The sequence below is a fragment of the Coccidioides immitis genome, assembly GCF_000149335.2.
Source record: "Coccidioides immitis RS genomic scaffold supercont3.2, whole genome shotgun sequence".
NCBI classification, from domain to species: Eukaryota; Fungi; Ascomycota; class Eurotiomycetes; order Onygenales; family Onygenaceae; genus Coccidioides; species Coccidioides immitis.
The window spans coordinates 4,181,915-4,203,087 of record NW_004504309.1 but is presented as its reverse complement, the minus strand read 5'-3'; the positions used below and the strand labels follow the sequence as shown (position 1 = coordinate 4,203,087).

Below are 21,173 nucleotides of genomic sequence, written 5' to 3'. Positions count from 1 at the left end.
TATCTGTTTGCCCCTATATAGCTCTGATCATTTACACTACCACAACGAGCTGTTGATTTTGTCTTGGTCTGATGGGGTTGGCACTTATTAGCTTTCTTTCGAAAAGGTATCTAACTATTTCAAATTTCGTCTCTGATGCTGAATAATATCCTACAATTTCTCCTCCTTAATGCAGTGTTCCGAACGAAAACTCTCGTCAATAATCAAAGTGTTTGATCCCAAATCCACGCCCTTGGAAAAGGCCACCCAGACATCCTTTACATGTGATCCGACCCTCTCAACAACGTCTCTGCTCTTCGAGCCACCTAGCATAGGAGCATCTTCCCAAGAGGACCAGGACCCCAGCAAGAAAGGCAAGTCAATTGTATGCGCTGCTCCCCAGGGGCTGCTTGGAGGAGCCCATCGGAAGTAGAAGGACGAGCATTTTCCGCCAGCCGCGAGAACCTGCTTTTGAAAGTGCTTTGATGGCGAGTGGAAAACTTTCTTCGTAATTAGCCAGCTTACAAGCCAACGAATACACCGGCCAAGGAGAGGAATCGTAAAAAATCGAGCCGCACGATCATTCATTGCCGCAAACGGAGTGCCTTCGTCTTTTGTACAGCTAATCAGAACTGGAATGTCCTTGGCCCTCTTCCGTATAACATCGTCAAGTTCAGATATCTGGGGAAGAGGATGTTGTCCGAACGAGGGCGCAAACGGCATGCCGCGTGAACCAAGTTTCTTCGCCGTAATCAGTAGCTGGAGCTGGATTGATAGCATCTCTTCTATCGAGGGAGAACCAGCAGCTAAACTTTGCAATTTCTCCTCTGCAACCTTCGAGAGGGCCAGAGTAAGGCTCTCCGCGGACTTGTCGTATCGTCGGCCGATGGGGGCGCTTTGCAGTATCGCGCGATGAAAGAGGCCCTCAGTGCCTTCCGCAGCCATCAAGCAGAAAATTGAATCTGCTCCCGCGGATTCTCCAAAAAGTGTCACATTGCTGGGGTCTCCACCAAAGCTAAGGATATTGTTTTTCACCCAATTCAGCGCTTCAATCTGATCAAGCAATCCAAGATTTGCTGGTGCAATTCCAGGGATTTGTAGATAACCGAAAATTCCTAGACGATATGTGACACTAACGACCACGACACCGCGAGCCGCCAGCTCCAGTCCTTGATAGCAGTCAAGGTCTCCGCCGCCTGTGAGATAGGCACCTCCATGGAAGAACACCATGACAGGAAGGTTCTGTCCACCGATCGGAGCTGCAATACTTAAATGGGTACAGTCTTCGTCCATGGCCCTACCTTTCGCCAACGGCCCGGTGACCATATCAAGACGCGAAGGAGCTTGTGGGCATATTGTGGATGGCCGAGTGTAATCAACTACTCCTTCCCAAGGCGCAATTGATTGAGGAGGTTCAAAGCGTTTGGCATGTGCGTATGGAACGCCGCGAGCGTGAACTAGGTTCTCCTTCTGAGCTGCGGAGATGGTGCCAGACGGTAGCTGAATGATGATATCCATCTGATCATGCATTGGTAAGACGCAAAAGGTCCAGTAATTGTCAAGCAGGTATATCAGATAGTAAAGGAGTACAGTTAATCCTTGGTGTGCTCTGCATCAAAGCGAAATAATAGCTCCATGTGTTCTGTATAAAAGACTCGATCTGAGCCGTTGGGACTGGACAAACCCCCACACTGATGCAAGATCGAATCGCTAACACGTACCCTGGAGACTCAAGAAGTTCGGTCTCCACCTGAGGGCTAATTGAAGCCAAATAACTCTAACTGACCATGTGCTACATCCATAGGACACGCTAGTGATGGCGTGCGGAGTCGAGCATGCCACAGGAGGCTTGAAAATAGCTAGTCGGCGACTACTTAGGCGGTCAGGTTTGGATAACCCTGGAGTCTCCATTGTTTAGTCCGTGCGTTCAACAACAGTCTGTTAACCAAACCATCTGAACAGTTCAAGACAGTGGCGCGAACAGTTGAATAGCCAAGGTATGCCAGGCTAGCTTCAGAAAGATGTCGCGGAAGATGTCGTCGTTGGTCCTTTTTGGGGCGAGCCAGCGATTTTAGGGTTTCGACATTCAACCAAGGCTGGCCAAATTGCTAGAAGCCGAATAGCCGGCTCGTCGTCGTAGTTTCAAGGTCGGTCGTCCTTCAAACTGTTCATTGATCTGCTAACGAGGAGATTCAGGCATCAGAATGCGGCCCTAATCGGCAGCCAAAGTTCGCTTGATCAACATGCCCGTGTCGGGTGCACGAGTCAAGGTTGCATGCAAGCTGTGCAACTCACGGCGTGTGCGATGCGACCGAACCGAAAGCACCGCGTGCTCCAACTGTCGCAGTGCCGGTCACCACTGCGAGCCCATTCAATCGAGACGCGGCAAGTATGGATCCTCACGTTATTGCTTGATATCATCGTTTTGTTTGCTGGGTGGCGTCCTCTGCATATGAGAAGAAGAAAAAGAAGCTGGGGAAATGTAGAAGAGCCAAGCGGCCGGAATTTCGGACAAGGATGACTCGTTCCTCCAGACGAAGAAACTGATAGGCCCCTTTCACTTAGACACCCAAAGCACAAAAAAGACCGCCCGAACGCAACCAGCATCTCAAGGTCCCGCCCGTCGCAGACCAATGAACGTAATAGCCATCAGCCGGCTGATTCACTTCGCCAAAGTACTTCCTGTCGCAGTTCCCAGGCAGCTCCGGATGCCTGGGACGGAGCTAGCAGTCCGGGAAGGACTCTCCAAAGAGATCTCAACCACTCTAGTTTCAATGGCTCCGGAGGAAATGGTGAACAGAGTAGGCAGGAGAACGGCAGCAACCCAGTTGTGTATATGGGAGACTCTTCCAATATAAATTATTTCATGGTCCAAGTCGGCAACCCGTTCCAAACCTCCAGCCGACCATCTTCTCGTGGCCGTTTCTGGGGCGAATGTCTGCAACGCTTCTTCTTTGAGAGACTGGATCAACAAAGCAAGCAGCTAATAGACCAGGCGTGGTCTGATGACTGCGAGCATCTCAGGGGCTTAGGCGCACTCCAGATGCCGCAGAAAGAGACCAGCGATTCATTGCTCAAAACATTTTTCCTCTACTCACAGCCTGTTTTTCCTATCTTCGACCTGTTGGATTTTTCATCTCTTTATGGAGCAGGCAGGGCGTCTCCACTGCTCTTAAATGCCATTTTTCTAGTGGCTGTCATGCATTGCCCGGAGTCCACTCTCGCTGCAGCAGGGTTCACCTCCAGATATATTGCTTGCTTAACATTTTATCGGCGGGTAAAAGCTTTATACGATGCAAATTACGAGTGTGACGCTATTTCTACCATTCAGGCAACTCTTCTCATATCGCACTGGTGGGGAAGTCCGCTGGAGCAGAAGGATACATGGCACTGGCTGGGAGTGGCAGCGGGGCTGGCTCAGTCTTTAGGAATGCATCAATCGTCCGTTGCACCCGTTTTTTATCATTTCTTGCCCCATGGGCCTTGTGGATGACTGACATTTGACAGAAAATCTTATTCGTCACTACAGCCAAGATATCGAAGACTATGGCGGAGAATATGGTGGACGCTTTATGTATGTTGGTCGCCTTGTATGGACACCATGATGGCTTCTTACTAAGAGTCGATCGCAGGTTCAAGATATTCATATGGCGACAGTCCTCAATCGACCACCTCATATCAGCTCCTCCTTTCTCGATGTAGGACCCTTAGATGAGACAGACTTTTGTGACACAGAAGTCACCGGAACAGACATCTTTCCAAATTTAAGCCGTGAGAGTAGACTGTTTATAATCCATTTTGCAGAGTTGATTTCGAAAGGTATATTTATTTGGCAACCGGGTTGCAAGCTATACATGTTTTTTAGGAGAGTTGGCTAACTATCTAACCTGGCAGTCAATGTCTGTCTCACTGAAAAACTCATGGCATCTGGGAATTCACCGCATGGACAGCCCATCGACGAGGACTGGCATCTAACTTTACCACCAGAACTACGGGACCTGCCATCACGGATCTCGATGGACCATGGGTTCTGGGGCTCCATCTTACAGATTTCCCATTGGTATGGAGAAACCTGGTTGAATATTAATGTTCTCTTGCTAACGGGCTTTGATAGCAACTATCAAATTGTATTTCGCCGTCAAACGTCAGAAAGTCCGGGTAGTACTGGTGTAGGGACAGTGCCATTCAACGCAGCAGCCAAAACCACCCGACTAATCGAGGACCTGCTCTCGTCTGGAACTCTCTACCTCGCGCCTAGACACATGTAAGTTGCTCATTACTCTCTATCTTACCACATGCTTCTTTGTCCATGGGTGCTCATGATAATTTATTTTTCCCCAGCGTTTCTGGGATCTTCGCCTCACTGGTTATCCACATTATAAATATCCGCAAAGGGGATGATTATATAAAAATGATCTCCGAACATTGGGCCAACTTGTCGATGACTGTGCTGAGCAAATTTGAAGAGCTATGGCCGATTGTGGTGTGGACTCGACGTCTTTTCGAATGCATCTTGAAACCGCCGTCCGCAGAGGCGACCAGCAACGCCGCAGGCAGTAACCTAGGTTACTACCAACAAACAATTGATGAAAGCAGGATACCTCAGATGCTCTCTCCGGATTCAATGGCCGAACACCACGTTGGTAGAACTAGGCATGCTGCCCAGGAACGAGATTTAGCCGATGCAGCGAGCAGTGGGATAGGTACCAGTTTCTTTCCTTGCCACCAGAACGAGGATTTTTCATCGCTTTTTACGTCGTTTCCATTTGGAAGTCTTTTAGAGGATGCAGGATTCAGCCCTGTGACTGGCCTTGCCTATTTGGACACCACGATGGCCCAACCGCCGCCAGATATGTCCCAGCTACCATGATTGTGAGCATCAAGAAATAAGCGTATCGCAATTTGCTGGCACATCTCCCTAGCCCTAAGCTAAACCACAGAGCTGCACTCGAAAGTGGAAACATGACTCATACAATACATTTGACTGTTGTATAGATGTCATGATGACAATTATAGTTAAATAACAAAGTTTTAGCCCTCAAATACCGCTTACTGCTCAATGACACTCGCAGGAATGTTATGGGATGACCGAAATTTCATGAGCGATAGTTACGAGTAGAGAGCAAAGAAAGTAAGTACTGGAGTTTGCCAAGGGAAGTTGGCCAACTGCGTCCATCAATATTGAATATCAAGTGATCGATGATCCAGTTTCAGATATATCTCCCATAAAGAGATGTAGACTCCTAGGCCCCATCATAGTCATAATAAATATTTCATCAAAGAAAACTTAAGAACCGGAAACAGTTTCCCTAGTCCGGGTCAAATCGTCGCTTGAAGGATGAAGCTTGACTTTCTCAGAGTTAGCCCAGTCACTCTCGAGTCTGTGCTGTCGAGTATCAATACGCAGCGCCACTCCCAGTATTGGTAGCTGCAGTTTCATAATGGGTTGTTGCGCGAAGGCGATTATAATCGTGCTGGGTGATTGGGAGATAGCTCGCAGGCTTGTCCTCGCTCACACACGAAGGAAGGCATTTGATAACCGACGTAGGGTCTGGAGCAGTGAAGTAGGGAATGGAGTAACGTCCACGAACCATACGATTGAACCCCTCGTAGCGGTCAGAGAGAGGTGGTAACGTAACCCGATGAAAAGTTGAGCGGAGATAATCTTAAGAAAAGTTAGTGACACATGACGACGGGAAAAAGAGATCGATGAGAGTAGGGATGGCGTTATATATGGATAATACCATTGCTCCATCTCTGTAAAAGATCTCCGACATTCATAACTATCGCATCTTTGATTGGCGTTGCAGCTATATAACGACCCTTATTGCGAATGTCTTCAACCTCTAACCCGCCACACTCATCTTGAAATAGGAACGTGATCGTACTCCAATCAGTATGCGAGGGCATACGCGCATACTTTTGCTCCTCCAGCAACGCCGCTGGGAGAGGAGGGTAGTGCAGCAATCGAAGTTGGTTATTGTGCCCTGAATGAAACTTCAGCAGATAATCTTCTTCTTCCAGGCCAATTCCGATCGAGATTGCCCCCAGGACATTTTTTGTCACTTCGAAACAGTCCCAGTAGAACTGTGTCATGAAACTGCGGAATCCCGGCAGCATCTCTTCAGGAATCCACACATTCGGCTGATCCTGATTTCCATCGCTTCCTATATCGTAACTTTCCTATCGATGAGGCGTGTAAGTCATTTTGCCACGGCATTTTGCAAACCTAGCATTCATCCAAACAAATGGGATCCAGCGATCACCTTGTAGTCAGTTATCTCTCGCAGTCTCTTTGCGAGCTCCGGGTCCTCCTTGTCGCTCATTGCCTGCGAAACCTTTTCAAGCCCGGGACTCGAATATCCGCGATGAACCGAGGCACCGCTTGGATGAGGAGCTTTTTGTTTCTCATCTGAGGAGAGATTAAAAAACTTCTCCGACCAGGCGAATGCTTCAGCTACTTTTTCAGGAGCCATTCCGTGGTTCACAATGTACACAAAGCCGACGTCTCTGCATGCCGACACAATTTCCTGGGCCACCTTCATCCGTTCCTCTCGCGAGGAGCCACGCTTCCAGTTGGCAAAGTCGACGACGGGAATCCCCTTTGGGGAGCTCTCAGGCTCGCTATCACTCGCAGCCTGACCAGGCACCATCGTGAAGGGGCTCAGTGCAGCACAAACAACAGACTAAACTCGAAAACACGTCGTCTGTAGGAGACAGTGGGAGGAATCCAACTTTGACTGAAACGCATTCACCGTCTTCGTGCTCAAGCCGGATGACTACATCATAATGTGGGGGAAGAACAGGGCCCGTTGCAGGCTCCCCGGACGCCCTAATCCTGGCGAATCATTATTGGTGCTGATGTGTATGTAATAAAATTCAAGACCGGATGGTGGTCCATGAGCCGGCCAATGCAGACCCGGGCGACAGAAGCGTGCTCCAACCGCCAAAAAGTGTGAATCGCATGCCCATCTCGCCTGTCGCTTGGATCGGTGAGCTAACATGGTCCCGTACTGCAATCAAGGAGACGTTCCCTGGTGGTGCAAACGGATGAAAAGGCTGGGGCCTTGAAGATTTCAGCTCAGTCGAAGTCTGAAACGACGGAACCAAAACAGCATGGATGATGGCTCGGGCAGCGGCTGAGGTTGCTGTTGCAAGCGCCGTGTGCTTCAGAAAAAAAAAAAAAAAAAAGGTCGTTTGTTGACATGGCTCCGGTTGCCGTGGCAGTGAGACAGCGTGCCCGGGCAGTGGAGATGCCCAGCGATGCCAGCCCGAGCGCCATCATTGGGCGACGACGATGACGACGGGCTATCCCCGGCGCTCTTGGAATCAGGATCTGTTCAGCGAGTGACAGTTCATCAGTCGCGAGATCCTTTTCTTTTTTCTTTTTTCTTTTCTGTTGGCGATGGACTTGATCAATTTCGATCCTGCAACCGCTGCTTGACTCTGTTCGGGTTGCACTGGCGATCGTCCAAGGCCGTTTGCACTCGGTCCTTCTCGTGACCTCTCTCGATGATCTCACGAACCACACGCTTTTTCCCTGTCACGATGTACGTTCCGGCTGAAGACCACGCCGTTGCTCTTTTTTTGCAAAATACGCAGAATGAGTCCATTGCCACGTACTAACGGGAAGTTGAGATAACCCCTAGAAATAATAACCACGAGAGAGCCCGGCCTTTGATCGAATCCGTCTCGGTTTGCAACCCATTGCGGGTTCTTGTGAAGGATGCGAGCAGGACTCTCGTTGCTCCTCCCCATCCTCGTCCAAGCGACCGGCTACGACCGCACCTCTCCGTTCCACCAGCCCGTCATCGACGGCTCCGATATCATCGCCCGCGACGGCATCGAAGCTCTTTTACTTCTTAAACGCCAGAACGGCTGTCCAGCAGGTTTCAACTCATGTGCGTTCCTAGATGCACCCGGCGCCTGCTGCCAAAGGGACACGATATGTTCTCGCGATGATGCGAACAACATCGCATGCTGCCCGACGGGCGCAGCCTGCACCGGAATTCTAACCCGTAGGCCCTACTTCGCTTCCCACCTTGGTTCTGACATCAAGTAGCTGACAGCAATGCCTAGAATCGTCCTCCGCAACCACATCTTCTGGCTTCATGTTTCCAGAGCCAGGCACCGCGACGACGACAAATCCCCCATCCCTGACCGGCAGCACAGTTCCTAATGCCCCTTTTCCCTTTGTATACATACCCACGAGCTTCAGAGACCAGCCAGAATGCGTGCAATCATACTCCGGCTGTGTGTCGCAGTTCCAAGCTTGCGCCAGCTCCCTAGGCGGAGTTAATGGAGTGACAATAAGCGGTGCAGACGGCGCCGGAACGACAGTACAGGGAGTAGAACCCACCGCGGACGCCCAGTCGATTTGCCTTAGTCTCAGTCGCGAAGCCTGCTACGGTCTTCAGGAAGCCTACTGCACCGCTTTCCAGGACGGTAGCTCTGGGGCATCGCCGCCATCGACCAGAACTTCGCCTCTTTACGAGATCCTGACCGGACTCGGGATCGCTCTTGCAGGGATGATTGCTTAAACGAGAAGATGATATTATGTCCGATTCGTACTTTCCACGACTTCTCTCTGAATGGAAAAAGGGAGATATCGCTATGCCGTGATGTCTATTTACTCTTGGTTTATGTCTATCGATTTACGCTGTACATATTGCACTTACAGGGTATGGGAGCATTAATTTCACATAAAAGGTATGCACATAATGCTGTTCAATAGTGTTTGTTCGTCAGGCTTTTGTCCATAATGAGGATTTGCTTTGCTATGCTTTTCAACAAACACAATCCTTTCTAATTAATACAATATTAAAGGGTGGCTTCATGAATCATGGGCCCTTTGGACCCCCTTTGGAGAGTTCTTTTTTTTTATTTTATTTTATTTCTTTTTTTTCTCCTTATTAAATTCGCTTAGTCCTTGAAATTCAATAAGCCTTGATAGACTTGAGCCTGGCGACGGTCTTTCAAGTCAAATGCAGTGGAAAGAGTACAAAATGCATGTTTGATTTTCTCCATGTTATCCTAACCAAGAAATCAGGGTTTCAGTGCTACATATTCTTGACCCTTGGTCCTCCAACCACGGTGACAATGACTACCCTCTCTCTACCGATGTCATGAAGCTGTCTTCAAGAATAATCACAAACTCTCATGAGTCAGAGCTGCTGGCGCAACCTTGATTGAGATGCGCATTACCTCCAAGAAGCAGCTTTGGGGACGGTAGCTACCCGGAGCTCAACGCTGATCAGAGCATGTGTATCTTGTTGCTCCCGCGGAAAACTGCCCTTGCGTCTGGGATTCCGGAAATATTCCATAGAACGGCGTACTTAAGCTGTTCGCTTCATGTTCCTTTGCACTATGATACCCATACAAGGTTCCATGGTCGTCCTTACCGGCCTTGGTGATTCATAGGGGATGACTCCAGCGGTACGTGCTTTAAACGACAGAATGATGTTGTCGTGACGTTTGTCGATACTATATAAACGGAGATGTCGCCCGGAGGGCTTTCTTCCCTATTCATATATATATGAATATATATATGTCCCTACTCGCAATGACTCGTTTATAAATTCTTCTCTTGCGATTTCAAATATATATTTCCCTTAATTGCCTCGCGGACTGATATATATATATATTTACATACGGTTTACGGTACAGCCGAATAGTATATATCCTGCCGGTCATGGTGTCTACGCATGATCAAACAATCCCAGCAGTACCTTATATCCTTCAGCTACCGAAGGAGCTTCTTCTCGAAATCTTTGACTGGCTTGTCGACGTCAACCCTCCTTGTCATGAGCGGGGCCGTACTTGGAACGGCACTTTCTGGGCAGTAGCGTTAGCCTGCAGACGGTTCTATGCCACAGCCACGCCATATCTCTATCGCAGCATGCAATTCGGAGGCGCTAAGATAGAGCATGGATTTTACCCGATAGGCGATCCAGTCATCTGCCTATTCAATACGTTGAAAAGCAGACCGGACTTGCGCCGACACTGCAGGCACCTGATTCTCCATCACATGCCGCTTCTCAAAACACGAATGGCTGGCGAGATCTTTACTCTCCTCACCAACGTTAGAACGCTTGAACTCGGTGGCGATACCTTTTCGCGACTCTGGCCGCATCTCATATTCCACATATCGTCAATCCCACTCCAAAGCCTCAAGTTGAGCCAACCGCAGATATCGCGTGAATTAGCACTCCTTGTCAGAAGATTCCCTCCGGCACTTACGAGTCTCACCTTGTCCGGTTATTGGAGGACACAAGCAGACTTGTTTCTTAAGTATGCAGAGAAGAGATGCGACACTGTCACTTCTCTAAAGCTCCTCAATTCCGAGCTTTTACATTGTGGAGTTTTCGAGGCCTTGGTGATGATGTTCCCGAAACTAGAACACTTCACCCTCGAAATGGCGGCCCAATTCCCGCCTTGTCGACACCTTGAGCCGCCGGCGTTGACCCGCGTATTGAGGAAGTGCCGTGATTCATTGAAAAGCCTCACCTTGCGACCACTCGACTTCCCACGCGGGGCATGGAACATGGCCACGTTCAACTTTCCGAACTTGGAAACACTCCAAATTCCGGGGCATATGCTCACCGGCGGTTGTGGAGATTTCAGGGACACGGCCGATATGATTGTATGTCCAAAGCTGCGCCGCCTGGTCCTGGAGTACTTCTACGGAGATACGTTTGCCAACACAAGCGCGGACCTCGGAAAGCCGGACGTGCAATGGCTCTACGAATTCGCGGAGCACAGCTATATGCAACGCCCGGCCTTGCAGGAAATAAAGGTGCAGTTTGACAATAAGATTTATATGTGTCCTGGAGACCGGTATTATCTGTATCCCTGGGTGATGCTCAATAACCTGCAACGGGAGATAAGCCGCTTCGGAATAAAGCTCACTTACGACGAGCCTGAGAACCCGTGGGATGGTTTTAGATTCCCATATCATGCGAGGGCCGAAATGTGGCCGTGTCCCCTTCACCCCTACAGTTTTAGGCGCCTTAGTCAGGAGCGAGCACCGCCTGATGATGTCCCGAAGTCAACGTTCGTCACGGAGATATCCTGGACCACATAATAGAGCTGGGCACCGAGAGCGATTACTCTCAAATCGTCATCGCATTCGGGTCGTGCCTTTTTCTATATTTTTTCTTTTTCTTTTTCCTTTTTTTCCCCCCCCCTCCGCTTTCAGATCTTATTTTTCTCTATCGCCATCCCGTTCATGTTCAGCTCAGTGTGTTTCCATACGACGAGTCAGCAATAAGAATGCTGGGGATGGAGGAGTTGCCTTGGTCGGAATTTTTTTTTACAGTTTTTGACTGTATCATATATATAGATAATCTGTCAGCATTTCACAATCCGGAAAATGAACAATCTCAACCTCTTGTCCGTCATGAACTTTCTTTTCGTTGGTAGGAGAGCCAAGACAAAGGTTGTGTATAAGCTGGTTCGGCAAAGTGTGTTTTTTGCCATCCTGCCATTTAGTGGACAGTCTCGAGAAATGTGTCTCAGTTAAGCGCCTCTTAAGTATCGGGTTTGGCGGCGATGATCGAAGCTTTCAGGGAGAAGAGAATGGGCCTGTGCCCGTTGCTTTCCAAAACCAGAGTGCGTTCTTCATTGCAACATCGCCAATGGCCGAAGAGAGGATCGCAAGACGAAGGATAACCGGCTCAGAAGCATGGAGTATATGCCTGTATTAATCGAGGTATCCTCCAACTTCACCAAACTTGTCGATTGGTCCATACTCCGTATTCTCATGGGCGATCAAGCAGAACCGGTGAGGCCTGGCGCATCTCCAGGGGTTTGTCTGCCAGGGAAAATCTCGAGCAAGCCAACGTTGGCCAGTTGCGTGGTCGTTCGCGGGCGTGTTGATCCCCCGCATCGCCAACATAATCCATCATCGCACTTGATAGAGTTGATGCCGCCCGGGACCGTTTTCTCGAGCACCATCGCGATCCTGCGTGGTTGTCCTCTCGCTATTTTTACTCATCGCTGTTTCATCAGCAAACCGCATCGCTTGCGATCGCCCTGGCCGAGAAAGTCGGTGGTTGGGCATTGATGGAGCGGGTGGCTGGGAGACTTCCCGCCCACCGAGCTGTGGTGACGTGAAATACCCAGCCTTTTCTGGTTCACAAACACGAAATCTTTTTTTTTCTCTCCCTTTTACTCCGTACCTTTGCCTTTCTTTCTATCTCCTCTTTTGCCTCTTTACATTCGTCTGTGTTCCCGGATTTCGAATAGCTCTCCTCGTCGGACCGGCCGAGACTGCTGTGTTGTTGACATTCTCTCCCAGCCCATCATCCTCCCTGGCAACGGAGGTCAGGAGCTCAGATCATAACACTCTGCGGCCAACTCCGATTGCACCAGGTGTTGGTCACGTCATTCATGATTAACGGCTATTTTTCTGTTGTTCCTTGGTCTCAATTACCGTTCGCTGTCTAAACTGCACACCAGCACGCGCTATATACATACATATATACATCATATCCGAAGCCCCTGCTCCAGGATGCGACGAGCAACCCACCGGTCGACGGCCCTCTCCGTCGTTGCGCTCCTTGCGGCCACACCTCTACCGACATATGCTTCGCCATTCCCTACCCAGTCGCCCAGTCCCAATATCCTCATACACCGCGACTGCCCCAATCCTTGTGGTTTCTACGGCCAGGTGTGCTGTCAGCAGTCCGAAGAATGCTACACGAATTCCGACGGCCAAGCTGCATGCAGATCCGCTTCCAAGGGCGAGTGGGAGTACTTCACGACGATATACACTCGGACAGATCTCGTGGTGGTCACCTCGACAGGCAGTCGCGCCGCCTCCCCGACCTCGCCCGGAGACACGCAATGCAGAATTTCCCTGGGTGAGACTCCGTGCGGGGATACCTGCTGCACTGCCGCAGAAACATGCAATGCAAAGGGCGTCTGTGTCGAAGGAGGCAGTTCCCCATTTCCTTCGGCTAGCCCGCCAACGAGACCGACCAGCGACGCGACCGTGACGGCCACAAAGGCACCAACCACGACCGTTGGCTTTATCCCAGCCATCAGCACCGACGGGAGCACCTTGATCGGCGGAATCACCCACGGCAGCGGCGGGCTCAGCGGCGGGGCGATCGCAGGTATCGTGATCGGGTCTCTTGCGGGGGCGTTTGTGCTGCTGCTGCTCTGCCTCTGTTTCTGCGTCGGAAGCATCGCCAGTCGCATCCGCGGCGTGTTCGGTGGTGGGCGTCCACATCCACCGTCAACCGTCTACTCCTCGTCTTACATGTATTCGGCTTCTGAGAGCGGCGGCGGGCATGGAGGCTGGCACGGAGGACAGCCACCGTCGGAGCACGGGAAGTCTGGATGGGCTAAGTGGTTGAGCATTGGATTCCTCGCTGGAGCGATTGCATTGTGCTTGGGCTTAAGGAGACAGAGAGCGGAAAGGTCTGAGAAGAGTTATTATTCGTACTACACCGCGTCGTCGTCCGAGAGCAGCTCGAGTAGCCCCTCTAGCGGCCGTCCACCACGCAGCGGTCACCATCCGCCACGCAGCCATCGAGGATACCCGAGTGACCGTGGCTCCAGAAGACATGGATCGCATTGAGGCGAGTTACACCACCGCTACTGGACAAAACAGTGTCTCGATCAACGCCTCACCGAACTACTTCCAAGATTTCCCCCCCCCTTTTTTTTTTTTTTTTGCTTTGTTCCCCTCTCCCCCGTTCTTTCAAAAAACGAAACCCTTTTCTCTAACGACAGTAATGATCCGACCTGGGATAATGTGGATTGGCTCTGGGATTTGCGCATGGACGTTTTTGTTTCGCTTTCCAAGTATCTTCTGGGAGTTATGTGGTGTTAGATCTGGCCAGCAGCCATTATTTTACGTCGAGTTGACGATGACAGCCTGTGGGCGGATTGAATGTGCTATAAAGGATATTAGACGATGGACATATTGGCACCAGAAAGTCGCAAGGAGGCTTCAGGGCCATCGCATGATGGATTTCAATGGATGTATGATGTTACGCTTGATGGATCTCGCTGGTAATTAAAGGCTGCATTCCTGTACATACATAGTAGTAGTTATACGAACATAATGACGTTGGTTCGATCAAGCGCTGATGCTGGTTGTGAGTGAGATGGATCGTAACAAAACTGCTCAAGCCCTACGCATTCGCCAATCGGACACCTCCGGACTGCAGCCGAAGCTGTAGAGCTGCCTGCTCCGAGCTGATTTGCTGAGGGCTGGGCGCATCGTCCGCCAGTGGTTGCCCCTGGCGCCGCGAACCTCTCGGCGGGGGGTTGGCGATCCGGTTCGGTCTGAGTGCAACATGGCTCGGAGGGGATTGCTTTTGAAGCAGTGCTCCGTGCTGGCTTCTGGGCGATCTTCGCTGTGATCGCGAAACTTGACTCGTTCAACCAACGAAGTGAAAAGCCGTCGGTCCGCTGAGTCAGCACCCTCCCACTCCGGCGTCTCGAGCCACAACCAGCTCGCTCGCCCTCTTTGATCTCTCTCTCTCTCTCTTCCTCTGCTCTCTCTTTCTCTCTCTTTTTTTTCTCTTTTCCCCCCTCACTCTACTTGAACCATTCTCTCGTAGACACCCTGCTTATCTACATGCCTCTCGCGCCACACGATCCCGCTGAATCGCCGCTCTTCTTCCAGACAAACACCACTCGGGGCCTCTACCCCAGAGTGAAATCCTCCAGAAAGGCCTAGAAAAGAGAAGCGAGGGACGTCCACTCTTCATACTTCCCATCATGCTCCAGGCTCAGACTCAACACCTCTTCTCCCATCAGCACCAGTACCCCCAGGCTGATTCCACCTGGCTCCAGCACCAGCAACACCAACAGCACCAGTCGCACTTCCAACAGCAGCAGCAGCATCACTCCCTTGCGGCTCAGCATGCCGCACAGGCACAGGCTCAACAGGTGGCCGCAGCTGTAGCTCAGCAACAACAGCAACAACAACAGCAGCAGCAACAACAGCAGCAGCAGCACCCACACTACAATCGCCTTGCGCTGAGCGGTGCCACCTCTGCGAACAATCCCCAATCCGCTCAGGGCGGTCCCGATAGCACCGCCCTCGGAGCTGCTGCAAACATGGACAGCATGATCAGCGAGGAGAATCGCAAGGTTCTCGTGTGGGTTGCTGAGCTGCTGGACCCGAGCCGGAGGGAGACTGCACTCATGGAGCTGAGCAAGAAGAGAGAGCAGGTCCCCGAGTTGGCCTTGATCATATGGCATTCATTCGGTATGTCAATGTCCCTCGTCCACTTCGTTTCATTGTCGCAGTTACGTTCTTTAAGGTACTAACTGAACGCAGGTGTTATGACATCGTTGCTGCAGGAGATAATCTCCGTCTACCCGTTGCTGAATCCTTCCCAGTTGACTGCCGCTGCGTCAAACCGAGTCTGCAACGCCCTTGCTCTCTTGCAGTGTGTCGCCTCTCACAATGAAACGCGGACTCTTTTTCTGAATGGTGAGATCCCAAAAAGAAACACCTGCTACACCCATTGTGTCTGTTGTTGTGGGGCTCTTAACCAATGGATCTTTTTCCGTAGCTCATATTCCACTCTTCCTCTACCCGTTTCTCAACACCACCTCAAAGTCCCGCCCTTTTGAATACCTTCGCCTCACATCCCTGGGTGTGATCGGTGCTCTGGTGAAAAATGATTCGTCGGATGTCATCAACTTCCTTCTTACAACTGAAATCATCCCCCTCTGTCTACGGATCATGGAAACCGGATCTGAGCTGAGCAAGACCGTGGCCATCTTTATCGTTCAAAAAATATTGCTCGACGATATCGGTCTCGCCTACATCTGTGCCACGTACGAACGTTTCTATGCTGTCGGCTCCGTCCTGAGCAACATGGTCACTCAGCTTGTTGAGCAACAGACAGTTAGATTGCTCAAGCACGTCGTGCGCTGTTTCCTTCGGTAAGTTCTCCAATGGTAATTAGCTTTGAGAGACCTATCCGCTTACTGTGATGATGACTAGACTTAGCGACAACAACCGGGCGAGAGAAGCCCTTCGTCAATGTCTGCCGGAGCCACTTCGTGATGCTACATTCTCCTCTGTTCTCCGTGACGATGCTGCCACGAAACGATGCCTTGCTCAGCTTCTCATCAACCTCTCCGATAACGTTGTCGACACGTCTGCCGGTCCTACCATGTAGCGCAGAAGGCCCTCGATATTCACAATTATCATTGTGAAAGAAAAAAGAAAGAAAATAATCGGCAATATAAAAAGGATCCTGTCATTTTTATAGATATGGTGACAAACAGGAAAGAAAAAAAAGGAAGAAACGCTGCTGCTGCTGCTTTTCTTTTCCCCCTCGCTTTACTTTGGTGTGATTTAATTTTCTTTGAGCATTTGAGAGTTGCGGGGAAAGAGATAAGGAAGCCTTCTTGCCATATACCATGCACCAGATTTTGCCTGTTTTTTTTTTTTCCCTCGCCTTTTCTACATGTGTGGGCGGATTTTGTCCGTCTGATACATACCCCCTTTCGTTTCAATCGCGTTCAATGGTGTTTTCATTAGCTGCTTATTACCAAGTTGCTTTTGCATTGTTATTTTTGATGTTGTTTTTATCTTTCGCTCATGGGCACTGGCGTGTGGGGATTATGGGGATGGGATCAGGGAATAGGTGTGTGGCGATATATGGTCTTCTGGGAGTTTTTAAGCCCTGCTGTTTCAAAACTCATGTCTTCAATGTTTCCTCGCAAGTTGCCCCTATGGTTGATATCACAAACAGCATATTTTCTCTTATTGATGTGTGGGATTAGCGAGACCATCTTAGTTTCAAGTTTGTGGGGGTTCTTTATTTCGCTTTTGTTCTCTCTGATCTGCAATGCTTCCCTGATGTGCGGTGCGGCTTTTCAATCTTTTTTGGACAAAAAAGCAATATTTGGTTCATTTCAGTGGGTGATATGATGGGTGGTATCCTCCTTTTCCTTTTTTTTCCCCCCCTTCTTTTTCCCTCGTTACCGAGTTGAGAAGATGGGGCTTTGGGCTTTTGGGCTTCCAACCATCCGCTTTCTCAATGGAATGGATGACGGAAGCTGATCGGGTTTCTCTGTGCTCTTTTAGATCTCCACATACATACTTTTGCTTCTCTAATCCATCCTTTTTTGTTTTTTTTGCACATTCTATTGCCCCCCTGCTCTACCTTCTGAACTGTTTGCCTCACAGGCCGGTGCGCAGGTTCGATCCTCGCCCCGAGTCTTCCTTGTGCAGCATCTGATAGGAAGAACGGCCCTAGTGTGCTTGCTCACCGTCCGTTTATTCCCTTTGGCAGAGCACAAGTACAGAAAATGAGAGTCTTGATCGTACGTGCGGCGGAGAAAATAAGAAAGAGGGGGGAGGGTGGAATTGATATCCTTTTGTTTTTTTTTTTTTTTTTTTTTTTTTTTTTTTTTTTTTTAAACAAAAAAACTTTTTTCGCATGTATCTGAATAATCAATATGTAAAAACTCCATAGTTAGCTAGGACATAATAGCACCAGCTCCTTTTTTTTTTCTAATTTCTTAAAGCATGTTTGTAGGGAGTGTGTGTATGATAATTAGTTTCTTAGGTTTATTCTCTTTTTTTCCCGCCTTCCGGGTGTTAGGCGTGTAACAGGGGGGATTGCAAAACGGCATTCATGAATTTGCCGGCGGGAAAGTCTTGTGGGGGATGGGAGAAGGGCACCTGATCACTGTCCGGAACGGAGTGGCCGGGTTACTCTTTTTTTTTTTTTTTTTTTTTTTTGGCAATGCGATACATCGATGCGGCAGGGATGGAACGGTCTCGCCCCAAAAGAAAGAAGGGAAAACAATAATACGAGTGAATGACCGTCAAAATCCATATCACTCCACCTTCTTGCCCGTACCCCGTCTTGGCTACCTACTGGTAAACCAAAGATGGAGAGCATCTCTCCTAACTTATATGTTCAACACGAACCGAGATCAAAGAGCTGGTGATACAAGCCGGTAAACGAATTAAGGGACGAGGCCTTCAGCGACAGAATGGAATCGCTCCACTTTTCACTTACGAGTTGCATCTCAAACACACAATAAATAGATTGGTAAATATTGTTATTGTGAAAAGTGGTAGGAGGAACATGTCACATTAAGGCCACGAGTCAATCCTGCCAAACAGGGTCGAGGAGACGTCAGAACCGGCCGAAATATAAAAATGGAACAGACGGAGCAAATGAAGATGGAACGCACAGCGGCACAGGAGTGCATGCCGAAGAAAAACACACACAATAAGTTTCTTGAACACGAGAGGACGGAGATAATAATGACACCAGAAAAATCCTCCGAAAAACCAACTTTTATAACGATCGCGCATGACTACCGTTCAAACAACGGATCATCGTCGATGCGGTTGGACGATCAAGGCATGGCTCGAACCGCCCATCATCACAGGCCCACACAGTATCACATAAACAAAACAGTACAAGATCAATCCAAGTCGCAAAAAAAAGAATCACAGCAGAGAGCAAGACCATTTTTACTGTTGAGTCTCCGCGAGAGACTTCCAGTACGCCTCGCGTTGACGGCTATCCTCCAAGGCCTTCTCCAATTCAGCGATGCGACGCTCCATTTGCTCCTGGAGTTCGACCTTACGGGCGCGAGATTTGCGAGCAGCTTCAGTGTTCCTTGCACGCTTGGCGGCAACAGGATCGCTGGTATCATAAACGATTGGCGGAAGAGGCTTGTCTCGATTGCGTGGCTTGACTCCAGAGATGGAGGAAGGGCGAGTTGAAGACCGGCTGTTGCGGGGAGATGCTCCGGGAGAGGATGCAGTGCGGGTCATAGGTGTGATGAGCGCGCTTGGTGCTTTTGGTGAGCAGAGAGGCACCTTCTCATCGAACTTTGGAAGCATCGCGGATTCAACCGGGAACAACGACTCCCACTCTTCATGGCCGGGGCCAAGGTCCGAATCAGTAGCAATGAGCGGCGAGGTATCATGGCTGAAGTAACCGGGGGACTCAAACGAGGGAGTGCTCATGTCGGTGAAGGAGGTTGACGGTGGGGCGGACGAGTCCATCATCAAGTCCTTTGGAGACACGGTCTGGGCGGGCATCTGTTCTGCGACAGAATTGAAGTTGATAAGCTGATCGAGCTGATCTTGATCTAACAAGGAACTGTGGGAAGAAGAGCCCAGGTCCTCGACGAACTGGTCCGTCGAGAGATCCAGGAGGGTTCCGATATCTGGACGCTGGTTAGCCACAAGACGCACGGCAGATGCAGAGAGAGACACCATACCGAGCGGGAGATTAGACGTAGACATCGCTCGACGATGATGTTGTGTCTGTGGATGCTGTGGTGTACTGCTTCCCGTACCGGGAAAGAGGGGAACTGGAGGACGAACGGAATGCGGTGAAGCGCCGCGGGCCAGCAACAGAGCGTTTCGGCGCTGCTGAGGCGAGATATTCACGCGTGGACGAGGAGGAGACCAAGTTGACGGGACACAGAGCCCCTGGGACTGACCGATGATGCTTGCCACTCTCGGGTCTTGAGCAACGGGCGAGCTGGACGAACGAGCCTGCAGCTCGTGCTGATGTTGCTGGGCGAGGAAAGAGTGACGACGAAAATTGCGTGCCGAAGCAGGGTTCAGCGGGACGGCAGGTCTAGGGGGATTCGCTTGGGGAGAGTTCCAGTCGCGTATGCGAGACGGCGCGGGGAAGAGCACGAAGTCGTTGTGAGGAACGTGCAGGGGATTCGAGGGAGCCGGAGGCTGCTGGGATGATGGGGGTTGAGGCCATGTTGACTGTTGGTTATCCGTGGTGAACGACGTAAAGTCGAACGTGATGGTTGGAGTTGGAGTCTGGGAACTCGAGCTGCGCAGAGCGTTGCCTAAGTTCAGAGGTCCTTCACGAGGAAGCTCTGAAGAAGTGTGAAACTGGGGGTAGACCGGAGTGGTTGAGGAGAGTATGGTTACGGTGTTGTCTCTTTCCTTGGAAAAGAGAGAAGGCAAAAAGCGAAGAAGCTTAGAAGGCCGTCATGATGGACTATCCCTTCTGATTGACCTTTTTTTTTTAAATGTAGAGTGATTGTAGATGGTTTGTGTGAATACTGTGTGGGAAAGATTGTGAGTGTGGGTTGAAAAAAAAAAAAAAAAGAGAAGAGGCAGAGAAAAGACGGGCGGCGGGGGGAAAAGGAGGCTGCCAGGCAGTTAATATGAGGCCGCTGCCGGCTGTGCATTACCTAAGCTCTTCGGCTGGGCGAATTGCAGTGCGGCGGGTCGTGGGGCTGAAAATACCCTCACGCTTTTCCTGATTCGGCACTCCGACCTCGTAGCTATCCCGGATCAGGTATAGCGCCAACGGGGTGGACCCGCTGCTGTGACTCACACCCCCATTGACGCTGCTGATTGGCCAATGTGTTACCCCGACGCTCCGAACGTAGCTGGCCCTAAGCCGCTTCTGGTAACTGCGCGGGACCTTTCTGGTACATGGCACTGGCCTGGAGCTCGGCTGCGCGCTCATGTCTCGCCCAGGTACCCGCTGCTCTGGCTCGTTCTCCCGGCTCGCTGCGACGGACGCGTCCCTTGGAAACCGAGCCGCACTCTTCAGCTCGTTCCTAATGAAGTCATCCAGCCCCGTGCCCTCCGCCTATAAAAAAGAAGTCTGCTCAACTCAATTGGAGGCCTCATTTCAACCGTCCCGGTTTCACACAATTTCAGCGACCATCTGAACACCCATCGAATATTCGAAAAGGTCAAAGGAAGTGGCCTCCCAAGGTTGAAGCTTGATGGGAGGTTGAGTTCACATGTTCGCGAGCTTAAATTGGGTGCGGAAGCGGATCCTCCCATTGCGCCTCCGGAGTCGCAATTCGTCCTCCGACATCGCGGATTCAGCCACGGGGGCCCACAGGCTGATTTCCTCGTCGCGCTGCTTCAGCTGCGGTCTGGGGCTTCGTCTGGCAGGTCAGCCTAAATACGGAGTCGCTGCCAGGGTTCATTCAGTCCGCTGCCCGGGCGTCAGATTTCCTTTCTAGGATACAAAAACGGTGCTTCGTCCCCGCGCCCTATTGTCATTGATCAAGAGTTTGCGAACCCGAGATGAACAGATGACATCGCGATCACAGCTCCTCCATATCCAAGCCTCATATCATATCACAGCCATCGAGATGCGACCGGGTGCAGGTCAAATAACTCTCCCGGATTACATACGCCATTTGATGAGCGGGTGGAGGCAATGCGAAACCTGCAACGCCCAGCTGAC

General features: G+C 50.4%; 9 protein-coding genes across 9 annotated transcripts; 5 read left to right on the top strand and 4 right to left on the bottom strand.

Moving 5' to 3' along the window:
• Positions 1 to 92: 92 nt before the first annotated feature.
• CIMG_07060 (para-nitrobenzyl esterase) lies at positions 93 to 1,656 on the bottom strand. Its single transcript, XM_001243163.2, has one exon. The coding sequence runs from the start codon at positions 1,507 to 1,509 to the stop codon at positions 151 to 153; it is 1,359 nt and encodes a 452-aa protein (XP_001243164.2). The 5' UTR covers positions 1,510 to 1,656; the 3' UTR covers positions 93 to 150.
• Positions 1,657 to 2,222: 566 nt separating this feature from the next.
• On the top strand, positions 2,223 to 5,690 carry CIMG_07059 (transcription factor; the record flags this gene model as incomplete). The annotated part of the gene is made up of 7 exons (XM_001243162.2): positions 2,223 to 2,368; positions 2,545 to 3,420; positions 3,487 to 3,553; positions 3,612 to 3,798; positions 3,874 to 4,039; positions 4,094 to 4,243; positions 4,321 to 5,690. 7 exons carry the CDS (start codon positions 2,223 to 2,225, stop codon positions 4,847 to 4,849), a joined length of 2,121 nt encoding a protein of 706 aa, XP_001243163.2. The 3' UTR covers positions 4,850 to 5,690.
• CIMG_07058 (uncharacterized protein) lies at positions 4,324 to 6,735 on the bottom strand. The gene is made up of 3 exons (XM_001243161.2): positions 6,246 to 6,735; positions 5,724 to 6,162; positions 4,324 to 5,644 (listed from the first exon to the last, which is right to left on the bottom strand). The coding sequence occupies exons 1-3, from the start codon at positions 6,630 to 6,632 to the stop codon at positions 5,376 to 5,378; spliced, it is 1,095 nt and encodes a 364-aa protein (XP_001243162.1). The 5' UTR covers positions 6,633 to 6,735; the 3' UTR covers positions 4,324 to 5,375.
• A 587-nt stretch (positions 6,736 to 7,322) lies between these two features.
• CIMG_07057 (uncharacterized protein) lies at positions 7,323 to 9,041 on the top strand. Its single transcript, XM_001243160.2, has 3 exons — positions 7,323 to 7,529; positions 7,629 to 7,997; positions 8,059 to 9,041. The coding sequence occupies exons 2-3, from the start codon at positions 7,706 to 7,708 to the stop codon at positions 8,517 to 8,519; spliced, it is 753 nt and encodes a 250-aa protein (XP_001243161.1). The 5' UTR covers positions 7,323 to 7,529; positions 7,629 to 7,705; the 3' UTR covers positions 8,520 to 9,041.
• A 2,309-nt stretch (positions 9,042 to 11,350) lies between these two features.
• CIMG_07055 (uncharacterized protein) lies at positions 11,351 to 12,043 on the top strand (the record flags this gene model as incomplete). The annotated part of the gene is made up of 2 exons (XM_001243158.2): positions 11,351 to 11,441; positions 11,547 to 12,043. 2 exons carry the CDS (start codon positions 11,351 to 11,353, stop codon positions 12,041 to 12,043), a joined length of 588 nt encoding a protein of 195 aa, XP_001243159.2.
• A 447-nt stretch (positions 12,044 to 12,490) lies between these two features.
• CIMG_07054 (uncharacterized protein) lies at positions 12,491 to 14,074 on the top strand (the record flags this gene model as incomplete). Its single annotated transcript, XM_001243157.2, has 1 exon — positions 12,491 to 14,074. One exon carries the CDS (start codon positions 12,491 to 12,493, stop codon positions 13,562 to 13,564), a length of 1,074 nt encoding a protein of 357 aa, XP_001243158.1. The 3' UTR covers positions 13,565 to 14,074.
• Positions 14,075 to 14,530: 456 nt separating this feature from the next.
• CIMG_07053 (cell differentiation protein rcd1) lies at positions 14,531 to 17,077 on the top strand. The gene is made up of 4 exons (XM_001243156.2): positions 14,531 to 15,208; positions 15,281 to 15,436; positions 15,519 to 15,894; positions 15,956 to 17,077. Exons 1-4 carry the CDS (start codon positions 14,716 to 14,718, stop codon positions 16,131 to 16,133), a joined length of 1,203 nt encoding a protein of 400 aa, XP_001243157.1. The 5' UTR covers positions 14,531 to 14,715; the 3' UTR covers positions 16,134 to 17,077.
• Positions 17,078 to 17,995: 918 nt separating this feature from the next.
• Positions 17,996 to 20,052, bottom strand: CIMG_11881 (cross-pathway control protein A). The gene is made up of 2 exons (XM_012358724.1): positions 19,213 to 20,052; positions 17,996 to 19,158 (listed from the first exon to the last, which is right to left on the bottom strand). The coding sequence occupies exons 1-2, from the start codon at positions 19,235 to 19,237 to the stop codon at positions 18,455 to 18,457; spliced, it is 729 nt and encodes a 242-aa protein (XP_012214147.1). The 5' UTR covers positions 19,238 to 20,052; the 3' UTR covers positions 17,996 to 18,454.
• Positions 20,053 to 20,150: 98 nt separating this feature from the next.
• CIMG_13100 (uncharacterized protein) lies at positions 20,151 to 20,651 on the bottom strand (the record flags this gene model as incomplete). Its single annotated transcript, XM_004445379.1, has 2 exons — positions 20,151 to 20,561; positions 20,625 to 20,651. The coding sequence occupies 2 exons, from the start codon at positions 20,649 to 20,651 to the stop codon at positions 20,151 to 20,153; spliced, it is 438 nt and encodes a 145-aa protein (XP_004445436.1).
• Between the last annotated feature and the right edge of the window lie 522 nt (positions 20,652 to 21,173).